Source organism: Pezoporus wallicus, unplaced genomic scaffold, assembly GCF_028554395.1.
Source record: "Pezoporus wallicus isolate ANWC-B61680 ecotype Strahan unplaced genomic scaffold, APGP_CSIRO_Pwel_v1 contig_3815, whole genome shotgun sequence".
Taxonomy (NCBI): Eukaryota; Metazoa; Chordata; class Aves; order Psittaciformes; family Psittacidae; genus Pezoporus; species Pezoporus wallicus.
Genome location: NW_026637911.1, coordinates 1,945,243 through 1,964,115, shown reverse-complemented (window position 1 = coordinate 1,964,115; position 18,873 = coordinate 1,945,243). Strand labels below are relative to the sequence as shown.

Sequence of the window (18,873 nt, the reverse complement as noted above, 5' to 3'; positions counted from 1 at the left end):
GCAGGACTAAGAGCTATATTCTGAAGGAGTATTTTTCTTCCCTGTTTCTGGTCAGACATTTTATATCTCAAAATGTGGGGATTTTAAAGCTGCTTTCTTCAGTTTGGCTAGTGCCTTTAAGCTGAGTATTCTTGTGTTGGTTTGTTGCGAAAAATATCATTGCAATTCCTTTATTTTGCAATTTGTTCAGTGAGTTCAAAGTAAAACAGGCTCCATATTTTATGCTGAGCATAACGGTAAAAGTAACAACAGAACTGGTTTGTCCACTGTATTGGTCTAGTTTTGTAGAGTGCAATGATTTTACATTTTCTGCAGTCAGTACACTGCAGGCTTATAATAATGCAATGGTTTAGTTAAAATTAAAGGTCAAGTATCTTTTGGTAATCTCTTCATCAGTAAACAAGGAAAAATGATAGAAGATGCTGGGAAATCATCTCATTAATCTTAATGTAGCACTAAAACTATTTTTTGTGAGAGTTTGAGAATTCTGCATTTGCAGGGGTGATTTTGGAGACACTTCACAGAGAGATGGTTGGAACCCTGGCATTAAAATACATGAATAGCATAATGCTGTGCAAAGTATGTATTTTGTGTACGCATGTGAAAAATGCGAAGAATTATTTAGCAACTGGGAAGACTGTTCACAAAATGCTTTTGATTTATTGCTGTATATACCACAGATCCATATCACTTATTCTTACATTATTTTATTCAAAAAACTTGTATGAACCATGAGTTGGCATGTTGTAGAATACTGAAAAGGCATTAATCAACCTAAATAAACAAGTACATACATCTATCTAACAACTATGAAGTAGTTAATAAATTTTTAGCAAATTTATTACAGAAAAAAAGGTCTAAAAGAGTAGTGCTTAATTATCTGGACTCCTCTGTGCTGGGCTCTCTTTTGATTGTATTAATGAAGCAGCTGGCCTATTGTTTCTCTTTAATTCCTCTATTGTTTTAAGAATATGTCACAGCTCTTTATTCTTTTATCAGGTGCTGTGCAGGAGGATCCACACAATACCTCATACTCCTACTGTATTTGCCAATGCACAAAGAAACCTCCAAAGCATTTTTCAAAGAAGGGGCACACATAATTTATAAGTTCTGTTCCTTGTACCACTCTACTGTCAAAAATTTCAACAGTATTGGATTTGAATTAATTATAATTTTTTATTAAACAATGTGTCTACATATAGATATATGTACTTTGTTCATGTCAAAAATTAGAGATCTACCCAGTAACTTGTGCTGCACTGAAATGGCTTTCAGTGAATGCTGAATAGTCACAATCCCATGGGTGAGATGCAGGAGGAACCCAAATATGAAGATCCCATCCTATTGTGATGAGCAGATTCTTTTTAAATGCTTAACCTGTGCAGCAAAGGAGAGAAGATAATAAATTAACTCCAATCCCCATTACCATCACTAAAAAGCATCATTTTTAACAAATTGGAATATTTCATTAGGAGAGGAAGGTTTAATTCAGTTGACAGTGCCTGGAAGTCGTGAAGAGTAACAGTCTGTTGTTTAAATAAATTCTGATAGTCTTTTGACCCTTCTTGTAAAAAGATGTGTGTACAGGAAATGAGCTATTATGTATTGCAGCAACACAATCAAATCCAGTAAGCTTAATTTTTACTACACCAAATAGTACTTCTGAATTAACTGGCACTGGAAATTGGTTTTAATAGAAATTGCCATTGATTTCCCTAAACTTCTGTGAAACACGTCTGCCATTGCTGGGTCAAAAACTAGACTCAAATTGTTCGGCAAGGAAAACTGACTGTTAATAAAGACAGGAAAACTGGGACTGCCTTTGAGTATGTGTTTATATTGTCGTTATGCTTCTTCATCTGTGGAAAAAAAATAGCTGCACTTCCATCAAACAGCTGTACTCAATGGAAACGTTGGGTTTAGGTATTTACTTTCTTAAGTCACTTTTCCTAAAAGCAAGACTATGAATTGGGGCTTTATGGCTCCATCCAATTTGAAGCTATTTTCTCTCAGTTGAGTTAATAGTGAAGTCTGTCCTTAAATATATTTTTTTTCAGTCAGTTATCCACAGACCTCAAGTGATCACTCTTTAAGGTCTGCAAAAAATAAGTGAGGAAAAAAGAAGCCCACCGTCTGAAGATTCACTGTGCCTAGGTCTGTGTCTTTCCTGGAAGTGTCTTAGGGTTCTGAGAATCAAAACTTATGAAGGACCATCACTTTAGTTGCAAATTGCTGATTCCAAATAGGATAATAGAGGTCACTTTGTTTAAAAAAAGAATCCAAATGTAGAAGGGAAAATTGAAGGGCTGTTAAAAAAAAAGGAAAGTTTCCCTTGTATTCTAGATTTCTGACCTGCATAAAATGAATTTTGTACTAGCATGTATACTCATCACCACAATACTACTTATTCTGAATACAGAAGTATTACTGCATCTAAATATGATTTAATTGGTTCAATTTACTGTATATTTTTTATACTGAGTGTGGTTCCATATCTTGATGAGCCCAGGTGTAGTTGTTCTTGTGGTTTATAGCATCCCATTGCTTACATTTTATTATTTTTGCAAAGCAAATATCTATCAATCCTAGAGATAAATTAGAAAAAAATTGTGCAAACATGACACATCGCTTAGATTTTTCCAGCATGCTGTGTAATTATTAACCTGATTTTTGCCATTGAAAGAATCCATGAATTACAGATAGCGTGGCTGAAGTTAAATGCTTTTATATTAGATACATTTTCTTACACAGTATTCTATAGGTATGGCCATACAATATAATTGAAGCTTTGTCAGCTCTGTAGCCTAGCAACAGATAATACTGTTAGGTTACTGAATTGCTCCTGGTTGACAAGTAAGGAGCATTTTTGTGTTTATCATGTTTGCTAATGATGGGATCCTTTCCAAAAGGCTTGTCTTAATCTTAATTAGAGTTTATCAGCAGAGGTCTGCATGACATTGTGCAGACACTGATTTCATAAATAATAAAAAGTGCAAGTGAAAAATTTGGCAGGAGAAGAAGATATTTAAGACCACTGATTCTTGTAAGAGCAGCATGAATTTCCAAAATGTAATCAAGTTTGAACTGTGACTCTATTCTTTATTATCAAAACTTGCAGTACACTCCACTGCAGTTTTGACAGCAATTATGATTTATAAGCTTCCTGCTAAGAACCAGATCTGTTTGCACAAGAATCTTGATCATAAACATTACGAAGAACAGTAAGTCCACAGTTTTCAGGGACATCAGGACCTTACTTTTTCCTTTTCGTAGAAAGTTGGTTTGTTTGGTTTGGGTTTGGATTTTTGTTGTTGTTGTTGTTGAAGGGTGTTGGGGTTTTTCCAAGCAGCAGAAATATTTGCAGTGAAAGATGCAAAGAAGAGAATCCTGAAATAACCTTTCCATTTGGTGGAAACTCTGAAAGTATCAGATAGCTGCTTCAGTGCCTGATGTCATTTGATAAAGAACTGATGCCAATGCAGTTGGAATGTAATCTTTTGCTCTAGTTCGCACAACATGATATTCTTTAACTTTCCCAACTTTTGGTGATTAAATGAGCATTTGTAATTCCTTGAAATATGAACTAGATAAAAAGAGTTCAAATAAATACATAGTGTTGACAGCCATTTTTATTCTTTTCTTCTGTTTAGCATGTATATACTATGAATCACATAAATTTCTTCAGTTTAACCATAGATATAAAACAATATATTGGAGGCTCAAGAAGCTTATTTCCAATTTCACAGAGTCAGAACTAGACTTCTAGAGAAAACAGCTTCACAATGTCACAAAGCCTTTTTGCATTTCAAAAGCTTTCCTTCTCCATTGGTACAGGAAGGAGTAAGCTTAGAACTTCATCTCATATAAATAAGAGGCCTTTACATTCACTTAGGAAATCTTCATGACTTTGCAAATATTTCAAGCAAACATCTTCCTATCTTCTTCTTCATTGCCACTGATACTTGGCAAGGACTTACATGTTATCCTTTTGAAAATCTGCTATTGACACTGCCCTTTGCTTTATGAAAAGATGTTGAGGTCCTGAGAAATTACTGTGTATATGTCAGTGGTGTCTTAGCATGTGGAAATGTTTATTGGAAGCAAGGTTTTCTTCCTGTTTTGTAACTACCACATGTCAGGAAGCCCTGGACCCTGGCAGGGATGGCTAGGCAGCATAATAATTCATAAGGTAGTCATGTTTGCAACTTCCTGTTAAAATTGAAAGCTCCTGCCAGGTTCTCTGCACACCATTTCCCAGACTGTGCAGTAGAAGGCTCAAGAAAACTTCCACTGTTTTCTTCCTGTACGTGAAAGCCAGCATATCTGCATTCACTGCAATGAGGGGAAGAAGATTATATCTTTCAAAACAGCAGCTATTGCCTTAATCTGTGCAAGCAAGCGCAGAAGGGGACAAGAGGGGAGTACTGCATCAGAAGGGGCTATCCCTGTGTGTGACTGTTACTGCAGAGGTGATTCACTGTATTTCCATTAGCTGGAAGAATGCATCATTTGAGGGTTCATCTGGGGATTTAACTCAACACCATATCATGTACTGATGGAAATATGGACATATATGGCATGATCACTTAAATGCCTCATTTTCCATACAGTGGGATGGAAGAAAACAAAGTAACAATGGAATTATTGGAGCTGAATCCAGGAGTGGATTAAATTTCTGTAATTCTGATTTCCTTTAATAAGTCAAGCTGGAGATTGTTGTGCTTCCAGAGCTTTCATACATCCCATGCGGCTGTGCCTGCTGTAGGTGTGACAGCCTCCAGGAGCTGGGTGGAGCAGGCAGCCGAGGTCACTGCTCGCTTCAGCTGTCGCAGTTTAATCTGCTGCTGGACGTGAGTCAACACCCTGAGGAGCTCTGACACCAGGAGGCTGAGTCAGCTGTTAGCTGATCCAGACTGATTGCAGCTGGAGACCCAGTAATCAACTACACTTTCTGGGGTTTTTCCCCCCAAGGGTATAGCATGTCAGGATGTTTGCTGGGATAGAGGAAGTCCCAGTTGGTTCTTCTGCAGTGACTAATTTTTACTTTATTAAGAAATCCAGTGAATAATGCAGTCTATGAAAAGCTCTTATTCTATGTCAAAATGTACTGAAACATGTTGGTTTATTATTACACCTTCTGTATATAAATAAAATAGAAGTGCACGTAAATAATGGAAGCACTATTCTCAGAATGATGAACTGTGCAGAGTTTGCAGTGAGAGTACCCATTTTCAGGTCCTCAGAGTGCAGTGTGTATCATGTGTTAGTGTCTACAAAACTAATTAAGAACACTTTAGGAATTTAGCCTTATTTTCTCTTGAACAGGTTTTAGACCAGTTTAACTCTGAAGGCTTCTGCATTTACTCCTGACTTATGCAGTAAGTCAGACTGAGCTTGTCAAATGTTTGGATTTGTGCTTGGGCATTAGGATTCTGCATTTGTAGGCATTTATGGCACTATCTTCACATTTCATCTTCTTATTCTCTAGAGGAAATTACTCAGATTTGCACCATTTAATTCTGTAATCTTGGAGGGTAGTAAACCTTAGTATGCTTTGGTCCCATCGCAGTAAATCGTAAACTTTGGAACCACCTTCAGCTCCTGCATTACCGAAGGGTGAATAGAGACACTTTCGTGCTTTGAAACTTTCACACCACTTTGAGGTCTGGAAGCTTAGCTTTATTTTTCTACCGAAACACACTGTCACTGATGCTGTTTTGTTTGCTCATCTTTGAAAGCTAATAGACTGGTTTAATTAATTGTCCAAGATTTCTCTAAAACAATGTCCTAATTCTTCCATTTAGCTGTGGCATATCATACACTGTTGTTATCTCCTCTACCAGATTTTTGCAACAAGTTGTTTTAAAACTATAATCTCGTTGAGGGGAAAAAAATGAAGTGCAGTTGAAAAGGCAGTTATGCCGAAAGATAAACACAGCAATATTACTTATCAAAATGAGCACAGTTTTTGCTTGCCTAATGAATACAACATATAGCTTTTTCTATATATACAAAACCTGAGGAAAAAAAAAAAAAGCTTTGTAACATATAAAGTATGCAGCATTATTTCAGGCATAACTGTATTGGATATGTATCTAGGCCTGAGAGTGTAGATAACACAATATAAGTGCTTTGCCTGTCTAAACATGTTAAATAAATGAGCATTCACTATCGCATTCAAATACATTAGTAGATGTACTCGCATAGTTAATTTTCTTTTTAATGCATTACACGTGACATTTGCAGCACAGAGCTATAGTGTATCTTACTGTTTGATGAAAGTTCTTCCACTTCCCCCCCTTTAAACAAATCTTTATTTGAATAAGCCTTTATGAAACAGATCTTTGGCATATCTTCTTTTCAGGAAGTTCAGTCAGTGTAAGCAGAGATAAAGCAGTCATGTTACAAAGAATATTACATAAGGAAAGATTTTTTAGAGAAAGAGGGTGGCAAACATAAGGGAGGGGAGGAACGCCCTTATGAGGAAATCTGATTTCTTTCTCACAGCTGTTTGGTTTTAATGTGCTCTGATTTGGTATTCAAAATAAAACATCATTGGAGTTACAAAAAAGGGTAAAAGGTGGCTGGTGAAAAGTGATGATGAAAAAAGTGCCATATAAAATACTTTCACCTATAGCTTGATTTTCATGATTTAATCTCATAGGAGACAAAATGGAAATTAACATGAATGTTCATGCAAATAATTAGGAAAAGTATCTCCAAATTATTATCCTTGTACATTGAAAATTCCTATATTGGTAGAAGGAATACAGTAAAAATTATTTGCCTCTTTACCTTGAGCAAGCCATCAGAATTTAAAAAGAGACTGTAAAGATATGGCACTGATGTTTTATGTTCTGGAATCTGATATAGTCAATTAAATCTTTCTGCTTTTATGTTTCCTGTAGGAGGACAACTTTGGTGTACCACGACCAAGGCCATCTCAGAGGGTGAAGAGCTGATTGCCTTTGTTGTAGATTTTGACTCAAGGCTGCAAGCTGCTAGTCAGATGACTCTCACAGAAGGCATGTATCCTGCACGCCTGCTGGACTCAATACAATTGCTCCCTCAACAAGCTGCAATGGCATCTATTTTGCCGACGGCTATTGTGAACAGTAAGTAATGAATACTATTCTCTGGTGGTTTTTTAAAACAGCAGTACTTTAAGGGCACATATGAAGAGCTAATACAGCGATAGTGAATTCAAGACCACAGAAACCACACAACTTAAAAACCACAGCTTGAAGCCTGCTTTTGTTCCCCTGGCATCTCAGATGAACTCATAGACATAGAAAGGATCAAGAGCAGCGATTTGGTGTCTGGGTTCTGCAGGAGCCTCACCCAGAGTATCTGACCTGTCCTCATGTGGAGGTTCTGTGATCTGCTCCCAGAGTCAATAGGATCAGAAACTGTTGAAAAAGTAGGTAAGATAGGCCTGTTAGCTTAGAAAGTCCAGCCTTTGCTTCTCAAGTAAGCTTGTGGCTTACACCTGCAGCTTCTGGTAATAATTTGTGATATTCAGTTGAAAGTAAGAATATATCTCTTCAGTGGCTGTTTCTAAATGCAGTGGAGATTGTACCTTATAGAAGCCCTGATTTACTGTACTATCTCAAATCAATGTGGCTACACAAGAATGTTTTACATCCTCTGGACATCAGTAGACCCTATCATGAACAAAAAACAGCATGTAATTAAGTGCTGTCCTTAGAGGGGACGCACACAAGTACATGATAAGACAGTTGTTGAACTGAGACAATTCAGCTTGAATGAAATTTCAGTTCTTTAACTTTTTATTATTAATTTTTATCATTATGTAGCCCTAGTTCCTCATTCTCCTAAGTACTTTTCAAATATGTTAGCTGTTACCATCATCCTCGCCAGTCATCACTTAGATCTAACGCACATCCTTAGCTGTCAGCGCTTTGCAAACCTGCCCATCTAGACCCCATCTAAGGTTTGTATTGTAATTAGATATAGTGAACTACTGAACACAGTATTTCAGGTGTGAATGCACATGCAAGCACATGATCTGCCACTCAGGCTCAGACCAAATAACATTTTGTCTTGAACAGTCAGTCACACCATCTTCAAGCTCTTCAGACAGGACTCATTAAAATATCTGTGGTAACACTCTTCATTCCATGGTTTTTGGTTTTATTGGGGGGGGGGGGCGTGTTGTGGTGTTTGTTTTTTTAATTTTGTATGTATGTTTTTTGGTTTTGGGGTTATTTTTTTAATTGCTTATTTTCTGGATAAGCAGTCTTGATAGGTGCAAATTTATTGTTAGCCTGTTTTAAAATATAAACCTTAAAATGCCCAAGTCATCAAATTCCTCCCTTCCAAAGAGCGTGTGAGATCAACCTTAAGCCCTTTAGCTAAGTGCATTCATTTTTGCCCCCAGCAGTGGGGCTGCTGTGAGCTGATATACCTCTTCATAGAACTAGCAGTTACCACCCTACAGGACCTTTCCAAAAGAAGGTGTCAGAAGCCCCTGAAGTGGACTAAGTTACCACAGTTAGGGCAGACAAGTGTTTATAGCCAACAGCTCCAAGGGAGCCACAAGAGAAGAAGTTACCTAGCCTTTAGGGTAAAGTCTCATTCACAGCTTGTTTCAGCTGAGGGTGTATTTTTTGTGCAAATCTACAGGAGGCAAACTCTGGGCTTTAGCAGAACATTAACTTCAAATAGCCTTTATCTGTTTTGCATTACTTCGGGGGAGTAATAGTTTCAGGTCCCATCCCTATACATTGTTCACCATGGAATCCCACCCTCTCACCATACAAAACTCCTGAAATACATTTCCTCTGCATAACATCTAATGGGAGTCACCTGTTCACCAGCTCCATAACTGGAGCAAGAGAGCCATCTAGCTCATAGGAAATAAGGATAGCTGGAAATTTATTAAAATAATCAGAAAGTTCAATTCTGTGATGGAATGCAGTCACATTAATTCAAATAGGACTTGATGCAGTATCAGAATTTCTGATAACTATTTTTGGGCTTTTCTATGGAAACCTAGCAGTTCAATTCTTTAAACCATTTGAAGTGAAAAACAAATGCTGTAAAATCAGCTTTCACATGAGATGGTGTTGTGGTTTAAACCCAGTCAGGCAACTCGTTCACTCACTCCCCCCCTTCTTTCCCTCCCCCTACTCTCGGAGGGACAGAGAGGAGAATCAAAAAGAATGCAACGCCCACGGGTTGAGATAAAAACAGTTTAGTAACTAAGGTATAACACAGATCACTACTGCTACCACCAATAATAACAATGATAAAGGAAATAACAAGGGAAGAGAATACATCACCTCACCACCAACCAACCGATAACTCTGCCCCCCAGCCCGACCAAGCACCGACCCATACCTCCTCCAACCCCGCAGTCTCCCAGCCCTTCCGGCTAACTCCCAGTTACCTCCTGGGCATGATGTGCTGTGGTATGGAATACCTCTTTGGTCAGTTTGGGTCAGGTGTCCTGTCTCTGCTTCCTCCCGGCTTCCCCTCCTCCCTGGCAGAGCATGAGGCTCACAAAGTCCTTGGCCAAACCAAAACATCGTTATCAGCTCTGTTCCCAGGCCAAAAGTCAAAACACAGCACTGGACCAGCTACCAAGAAGGAGAAACATGACTGCTACTGCTGAACCCAGGACAGATGGACATTTCAAGTGATGCAAGCTATATCAGTAATAGTTTAATAGTGGTATATACTGGAACACTAGCTGCTTGTTGAATGCTTATGCCTAAAAATCATGCACAGTTATTTTGTGGCAAAGGAAAACATAGAAACTGGTAGTGGTGTAAATATTTTATATAAATTCATGAGCAGAAAAATAGACAAGCATTAGCAGTGGAGTCAAAGCAGCAAACTAAGCAATGTAAATTTTGGCTGCATTTGTAGATATTTAACAAATAAAAGACTCATCCATTTTGGTGGGTTGGAGCCTTCAACTTTGTTCACTTTAAGGAATCGGAAGAAAGCAATTGTCCATTGTCCTATACTCATGAGTATTTGAAATTAAACATATGATTGGCATGAATAATGAATTACATCATCAGCTACACATGTCATATTTTCAGAGCAGCCAACCATCTTCAAGACTAACTTAATTACATTCACTAGCAGCTTTTTTGCATTCTGAAGTCAGTGGGAGTTTTGATGTTTTTAGGGGGCCTATAATGATGCTGGGGAGGGACTCTTCATTAGGGACTGTAGTGATAGGACAAGGGGTAATGGGTTAAAACTTAAACAGGGGAAGTTTAGATTGGATATAAGGAGGAAGTTCTTTACTGTAAGGATGGTCAGGCACTGGAATGGGTTGCCCAGAGAAGTTGTGAATGCTCCATCCCTGGCAGTGTTCAAGGCCAGGTTGGACAGAGCCTTGGATGACATGGTTTAGTGTGAGGTGTCCCTGCCCATGGCAAGGGGGTTGGAATTTGATGATCTTAAGGTCTTTTCCAACCCAGACCATTCTATGATTCTATGTTGACTGAGGTGTGTTTTGATGTTGACTGCAATTGCCCATTCTCTGATCTTCAGGTCAGCTGGCACAGTCTGGCTGCACTCACAATTTTATCCTCTCTTAGTCTCAAAAACAGATGAGAAGTGACCAAACCAGTTGTAGGGAATGATCCTTGACCTGTGGCAATTCTTGTGCTGTATGCAGGAATGGTGAAGGCATTAATTGATTTAAGCCAAAAGTGTGGAAGGGATCACTGTCGTGATTTAACAATACAAACGAGAAGTTCCAGTGCTCTAGTCAGGCTCCTGTCACTGTTTACTAGTTAAGATGTACCCTAAAGGGCTGGGATTTCTTCCTTGTTATTACTGATAGGGTGGCAAGTTCAGCTTTCAGAAAGACATTTTTTGTCCTTCTGAGATAGCTACACAACATGCACTGTTTAGATGCCATTTGGATAGGGTATTAGCAATCAAATATCTATCTGCTTTATGTAAATACACAGTATTCATTATCACTCTTCACATGAGTAAAGTATGCAGCCTTCAGTATATGATCAAAATATATCTACTCCCTCTGCTGCTGGGAAGCACTCTGTGCAACCTCTGCATTGTCTTGCCCTCAGAGAGGGTGCTGACATTTTGGGATAGAAAGCAATGAAGAATTTAATCACTCTTAGCAAATATCCTTTGCATAGTGAAAAGTGTAACTGTTACAATTTACCAAAAATAAGAAAAAGTACATTAGAATTTTTAACTTCTAATATTAATAACATGAGGAACCCAGGAGACAAACATGCTGCTTAGTATAATATTACATTCAACACTGTAGGAAACATAATCTATTCTGGCCTCCTGGATACCAGAACAGCAGGATTTTACAGTAATAACTGCATAAGCATTCTGAAAATACACATTCTTCAGAATGATCTGCAATTAGCACTCAAAAATTCCAAGGCCCAACGCTGGACAGACTTGTGCATACGGAAAAAAAAAAAAACAAAACCCTGCAATTGAAATATGTCACTTATCGGTAGCGAGGTACTGGAAATGGAGCTTAGGTCCTGAATGGGTACTGCGTATTCACAACAAACAATTTAATTTCATTCTTTTAAGTAATTACATGCCAGAAACTTTCAGCTGTTTTTTTAGTAACTTTTTAAAATCTCCTTCCGAAAGAAACAACTGTCTCCCACATTCATTCTCCCACCTGCAAATGACATTTTCATAAACCCACGGTTCTGTTTTTATTAAATAAGCATGTATTTAATAGGGAAGTGAGGGCAATTAATCCAGCTGTGTTAATTGGCTGGCACTGAGTACACCATAGCTAACCTGCACCTGGTTGTGTTTGCTTGTAGAGGACATATTCCCTTGCAAGTCCTGTGGCATCTGGTATCGAAGCGAGCGGAACCTGCAGGCCCATCTCATGTATTACTGCAGTGGGAGGCAAAGAGAGGGACCTCAGCTGTCAGAAGAGAACGAAGAGAGTGCTCAGCAGATATCCAGTGTCTGCCCCTTTCCACAGTGCACCAAAAGTTTTTCTAATGCAAGAGCTCTAGAAATGCACCTAAATTCTCACAGTGGTAAGTACCATGTATTTTCCTGTATTATCTGCTAGATTTAGCTATTTGAAGAATTATTCACTGTAGACATTCCATGTCTATATAGCCCCATATACATGCAAGTGTTGGGTGTAGACGCTACCAAAATGTCAAGAGTTTCTGATCTGTCTTCTAAACCAAGCACCTCTCCCAGGTAGCCAGTATCATTTCTCTTATCTACTAATCCTCATTTGAATCCTGTCTCTCCCTTAATATGTGTATACACGCATACAGGCAACATTACTGGTGAAGGTATGCTCAGGAATCAGACACATATTGCTGCTATTTCTCTGAGAAATTCAATCAATTACTTCAGGATTCCATCCACCAAACATGAGTCTGCTAGACTACAATCTCTACTATCCTGTTCTGATGCTCAGCAGAGAAACACACCCTCAGAGAGCAAGTCCTGCTGAAGTAAGATCTTGGAGTCCTAGAGTAGGCTTCTTAGGAGGCTTTAAGGACCAGGGACGAACACTCTGTGGACAGTGTGCTTTTCCCAGAACACTTGTTTCATAAGAACTTAGTGTTTTATAACAATATTCTTTTTCCTCTTTATAAAATCGAGATAGTATTTTAGAATCATCAAATCATAGAATTGGTTTGGTTGGAAAAGACATTGAAGATCATTCAGATCAACAGTTAATCTAGTACTGCTGAGTCCACCACTAAGCCATGTCCTCAAGTGCCACATCTGCATATCCTTTAAATACCTCCAGGGATGGTGACTCAGCCACAAGTTTGCAGAACATTCTGCACTGGAGCTTTCAATAGCAGAGAAAACCTACAAATAAGAAAGACCACAGTGTTAGGTTATGTGGGGTGTGCTGTCTAGTGTACAGAGCTGTGTCTGGAAAAAGGCAAGGGCCCTACAGGAGTTCTGATCCTCCTGTTAAATGGATGGAGTCTAAAGGACACTAATGTGGGCTTTATTCACAGCATAAAGCTTTATTTGGCTGCAGTGTAAAAACTCCTGGGGAAGTAGGAGTCTGCTGTATGGACTTGGTGCAGTGAAAAATATTTCTCTGATACTTGGGCAGCAATTACAACTCTAGAAGGCATTGTGTTTCCTTGGAGGAGTTTGGTACCTACCAGGAGTAGAAGAGTGCTGAGAAACTTTCATATGTACACAACATGGACAACACTTAGCTATTCATTTAGAAATCTGATCTTTCTGTGCTTCCAGATCTTAACTTTGAATATCAGACTATTGTCATTATCTGTCTCTAACATAGAAAATATTTCATGATTCAGTGAAACAGCAGAACAGTAGGAACAGCTTCAACAAGAGCAGGTGAATGCAGCCCAGCATGTATTATAGCCTAGTAATTAAGACCAGGTACTTTTGGAGCATAACAAATTCATTTCTCCCCAAGGAGAAGAAAATCCTGAAATATTAGCCATTGGATAAAAGGGTTGCTTCAGCTCTTTGCATTTAGTGACATACCATTGACTTAGGTGTTGAAAGTATCACATGATGTGGGAGCATGTGAAACACAATCTTGTGGCAGTGGAGGAGCTCAAGCTTCATATGGCCTCCTGGTGAAAAAGTGCCTGACAGAGAACTAGCACCGATTAAAGTGCTGTGTATCTCCTGAGCTCCCTTCAGGCCTCTGAGGCAAAGAATAGGTCAAATTTAAATGTTGCTCACAACTGTGTGAGTCACTGATGCTAGGGGAGAAGCAAGGACCTCCAGGTACAACAGAGGGACTTCTCAGAGACTGAACCACAATATTCTTACAGCTTTTATTGGCCAACTACCATGAACCTAGTGATCAAGGCATGGTATGTGTGTGTGTGTCTGTGTAGACAGAACAAATATCCATTTTAGATTCTGAATATCAGCCCTACCAACATTTTTTCCGTTTTTAATGTCTAACAGGTAATCGAAATCTGTCTTATAGCAGTAGAGAAATTTGGTCTTATCTGTTTTTAAAGCATTTTCAGTTTCTTTATAACGTGAAACATGTTTTTGTGTTTCAGCAATGATTGTAAGGTGGCTTTGAATGTATTGTTCTTGAAAGGGAAAGCTGTACTGATTTCATGAGGAAAAAGTGGTGTATTACAGCATTAGTTGTCTGTGGCCATTATATGTGGAAGATAAAATGTTGGTGAAGCCGTATCTTACTCTTCCTCCTTCCTTCACAATGAATGCGACTCATCAGTCCTTTCTGACGAGAATAGATCTGTATCCTGTTCCCGCACTACAGCCAAGTCATGCAGGCAAAGAGCTGAGTGTCAGTAATGCTCAAAATGTTCCTTCTGCTCTGTCTGTGGCTTTCAGACACTCTAAGTTTGAGGGCTGTACCTCAAGCCACATCATAATCTTGAGCCTCTTGACCTTGATGTGCTTTCTGGGCATTCAAAACTTCCAGTGATTGTGTGTGGGGAACATTATGTCTCCTTTAGTTAAAACTGTAATTTCTAAGACCTTTTCATTTAGAATAAATCCAGTCTATTTTTATTCTTTCCCGTGTTTGTTCTTTCCCTTCATCTCTGCTAAATGCATGCAGATACTAAGGCTCTCCAACAGAGAGCAGAAGTCTGAGAATATCCTGTAGCAGTTTGAGGAAAGAAATTCTGAATCACTTCAAGTATTTGCAGGATGACTGATACTATCCCATCAGAAGAAAATTTGTTGTTCTCACTGTTCCTTCTGTCCAACTGATTTTCACAAAGGGCAAAATGGTCACTTTATTTTGTATTTTACTTGTTTTTTTCTATAGGAGTGAAAATGGAAGAATTTCTCCCTCCTGGTGCTAGTCTGAAATGCACAGTTTGTACTTACACTGCAGACTCGGTGATTAACTTTCATCAGCACCTGTTCTCGCATCTTACTCAAGCTGCTTTTAGATGCAATCACTGCCATTTTGGCTTCCAAACTCAGAGGGAGCTACTGCAGCACCAAGAGTTACATGTCGCTGGCAACAAAATTCAGAGAGAAAGTGACGTCGAACACTCTCCAAGTGGAAACGAAGAAGGTTTGCAGCCAGCAACGGACCTGCTGAGCAGAAATGATGTTCCCCAGAGCCAAAAGACCATGCAGACTAAAGATGCAAGTTCTGATACAGAGCTTGATAAATGTGAAAAAAAGGCTCCCCTTTTCCTTCCAAACCAGAGGCCAGAAACCCAGCCTGCAACAAATAAGCAGAGTTTCTCATACACTAAAATAAAATCTGAACCATCCAGTCCAAGACTTGCTTCATCGCCAGTTCAGCCTAATATTGGTCCTTCTTTCCCAATGGGACCTTTTCTTTCCCAATTTGCTTTTCCCCAAGACATCACTGTGGTTCCTCAGGCTTCAGAGATATTAGCCAAAATGTCTGAACTGGTCCATCGAAGACTAAGGCATGGAAGTAGCAATTACCCTCCTGTAATTTACAGTCCTCTGATGCCCAAAGGGGCTACATGTTTTGAGTGTAACATAACATTCAATAATTTGGACAACTACTTGGTACACAAAAAGCATTACTGCAGCAGCCGATGGCAGCAGATGGCAAAGTCACCAGATTTTTCCAGTGTTCCAGAAAAAATACCAGAAGCTGTAAGTCCCAGTAATGGCCAAAGCTCTATAAACATCCTGAATGCAGGTCCCCACACGTCAGATCCAGATAATCAACTTCTGCAGACATCTTGCATAAATTCTTCTAATGTTTTAGATTTGATTGGGCCAAACAATAAAAGTCATGAAAAAGACTTTACAGCACAATCTAAGAAGTTGTCAGCTGCAAGTAATGGTGATGATAAGATAAATGGGAAAACTGATGTGAAGAATCCCAATGCTCCTTTAGTAGAAGGGGAGAGTGATCCTAACAAGACCACATGTGAAGCTTGCAATATTACTTTCAGCAGACATGAAACATACATGGTCCACAAGCAGTATTACTGTGCCACTCGGCATGATCCTCCACTGAAGAGGTCAGCTTCCAACAAAGTGCCTGCCATGCAGAGAACAATGCGTACTAGGAAGCGAAGGAAGATGTATGAGATGTGCCTACCAGAGCAAGAGCAAAGGCCACCACTAGTTCAACAGCGATTTCTAGAAGTGGCTAATCTTGCCAATCCTTGTACATCTACTCAAGAGTCTACAGAGGGACTTGGAGAATGTTACCATCCACGATGTGATATCTTTCCAGGAATAGTCTCAAAGCACCTGGAAACTTCACTGTCTATTAACAAGTGTGTTCCAGTTTCAAAGTGTGATACTCCCCACTCTACTGTGTCTTGCTTGGAGATGGATGTGCCAATAGATCTCAGTAAAAAGTGCTTACCCCCATCAGAGAGGACATCCACTTCTCCCAAAAGGCTGCTGGACTACCATGAATGCACAGTATGCAAGATCAGTTTTAACAAGGTAGAGAATTACCTGGCTCACAAGCAGAATTTTTGCCCTGTCACTGCCCATCAGCGTAACGACTTGGGACAACTCGACAGTAAGGTGTTCCAAAACCCAGAAAGTGAAAGAAACAGCCCAGATGTCAGTTATGAGAGAAATGTAATCAAATGTGAGAAAAATGGAAACTCAAAACAGGCTTCTCCTAATGGAAACTTGTTTTCCACACACTTAGCAACACTTCAAGGACTAAAAGTCTTTAGTGAAGCGGCCCAGCTTATTGCTACAAAAGAAGAAAACAAACATTTGTTTCTTCCACAATGCCTTTACCCTGGAGCAATAAAGAAAGCTAAAGGAGCAGATCAGCTTTCTCCATATTATGGAATAAAGCCAAGTGATTACATTTCTGGTTCTCTCGTCATTCATAATACTGATTTAGATCAAAATACAAATACAGAAAGTGAATCTCCTAAAGGCCAGGTGCCTTCAAATGGATGTGCTGTGCAGAAGAAAGAGTCTCTTCCACTATTGCCAAAAAACCGAGGCATGGTAATAGTTAATGGGGGACTAAAACAGGAGGAAAGACCTGCCGCAAACCCACAGCAAGAGAACATTTCCCAGAATCCTCCACATGAAGATGGGCACAAGTCTCCTTCTTGGATCTCTGAGAATCCCTTAACTGCAAATGAAAATGTCTCTCCAACAATTCCTACAGCAGAGGAACAGTTGTCTAGTATAGCTAAAGGCGTGAATGGTTCTACCCAGGCCCCAACCAGTGGAAAGTATTGCCGACTGTGTGACATCCAGTTCAACAATCTTTCAAACTTTATAACTCATAAGAAGTTTTATTGCTCGTCACATGCAGCAGAACATGTCAAATGAAACAATCAGTCACCTTTGGTACCTGTGTTTAGCATATTGTTCCATACAGTCTAAAGAAAGCTGTTTGAATTACATCTGGACAATCAGGAGATTTCACTATTGCCAAGTTGAAGACTTAAAGGTGTAATTTCATTACAGTCCATTAGTAAAGTGTATTATTGGTGCCATTTTCAAAACTATTAATTTATTTTACCAGCAGTATTCATAGCTGTAGTTATGTTATTTTTTATTTAAAAACTTTATATTAAAGTCATTTGTAATGTTATTGTATAGTTATTGTGTAGCACATATGGTTTGCACTGTATAGTAGATTTTAAAGAAAATAGTCGCAAACAATACAGAAGAGCATTTTAGAAATAGCTTCAAAAGCACTTGTGTATCCTGTTTTTTTTCTTATATGCTGTTGCAGATATATGTATATGCTAAAATATAACTTGCAAAGAAGTTTCAACTATGCTGTAGAGTTCGCCTTAAAATTTCAATTTTTTGAACAATTGGGCTCAGTTTGCACTTTATATTTTAGCAGATACAGTACCTTAGTCATTAGGCTTTGCATTTGTATGTAGCAGTATGTTTCTGTCCACTTTCTTAATCTGAAACGTACGTTAAATGAAGATGGCATTTTTTTTTCTTGTATAGTACTTGTATTTTCTTTCGCTGATGCATCTCTGTCTCAATTTTTAAACCTTTGCTGTTAAATGCAATACTTTATAAAGAATGAACAAAATTACTGGAAGCAGTATTGTAAGTAATGAGGTCATATCAATCAGTTTTATCTTTTGAAAGGCACAGTCTAAAACAAAACCCTAAACTCAATGCTGCAATTATGAATCTAATTCATATATAAGATATATTTAAATATAAGAGTAGCAATACTGCAACTGGTGATCACAAAGATAATGTTCTACTTCTGATAGAAATAATTTCTCAACAAATGTTGTTACTATGCATGTATATGGATGGAATAAAATTCCAGATCATTGGAGAAGTTTGACAGTCATTTCTTTAAATTTGTTTTACCTTGTTTTTCAAGGAGCATTTGGAGCTTACAAACTGTGAAGGGAAGCTCTTAGAACTAGGTAAACATTGCCACCTCTTCAATAGCAGCAAAGTGTTCAAAGAGAAAATTAGTACAAAGGATGCCTCCACTTCAAGGGAGTCTTTGCTGACAGGTCAGTAGTACAACTAAGTCAGACCACCTGGTGAACTAAAAGGGTGAAGGTCTGAAACCAGAAAGACTGTTCTCTCTACTTGAGCTCCTGAAGACTTACTTCACTGATAGTACCTCCATATGTCAAAGTCATCGAACAATCTGCTTCATAATACCACTGGCATGATTCTTTACATCTTCAGTGGTCTTATATGAAAAACAATAGCGTTCGTTTAAATAGAACAGCAGTTTGCTCCACTAATTCAATATAGAAATACTGTTCAATAATTTATGTTATAGTAAAATTTGAACAATTGCACAATTAATGCCCTTCAGTTGCAATTGTTCAGTCTCCTGAATGCTGTTCTCATTTAAAAATTCATACTATAAAAGTGACCTATTGAAGCATTTTTCGTCCTACAAATTTGAAAGCAAAACCATGACCTGAATAG

The 18,873-nt window shown here is 38.6% G+C and overlaps 1 protein-coding gene across 2 annotated transcripts in view; it reads left to right on the top strand.

Moving 5' to 3' along the window:
* The window catches only part of ZFPM2 (zinc finger protein, FOG family member 2), a 308,698-nt gene extending 290,429 nt beyond the window's left edge, over window positions 1–18,269 (top strand). For both annotated transcript variants that reach the window (XM_057408222.1, XM_057408221.1), the window contains 3 exons: window positions 6,909–7,115; window positions 11,814–12,038; window positions 14,783–18,269. In XM_057408222.1, the coding sequence (XP_057264205.1) occupies window positions 6,909–7,115; window positions 11,814–12,038; window positions 14,783–17,271 (2,921 nt within the window). In that variant the 3' untranslated portion in view covers window positions 17,272–18,269. The remainder of the gene's footprint in view (window positions 1–6,908; window positions 7,116–11,813; window positions 12,039–14,782) is intronic.
* Window positions 18,270–18,873: the final 604 nt, after the last annotated feature.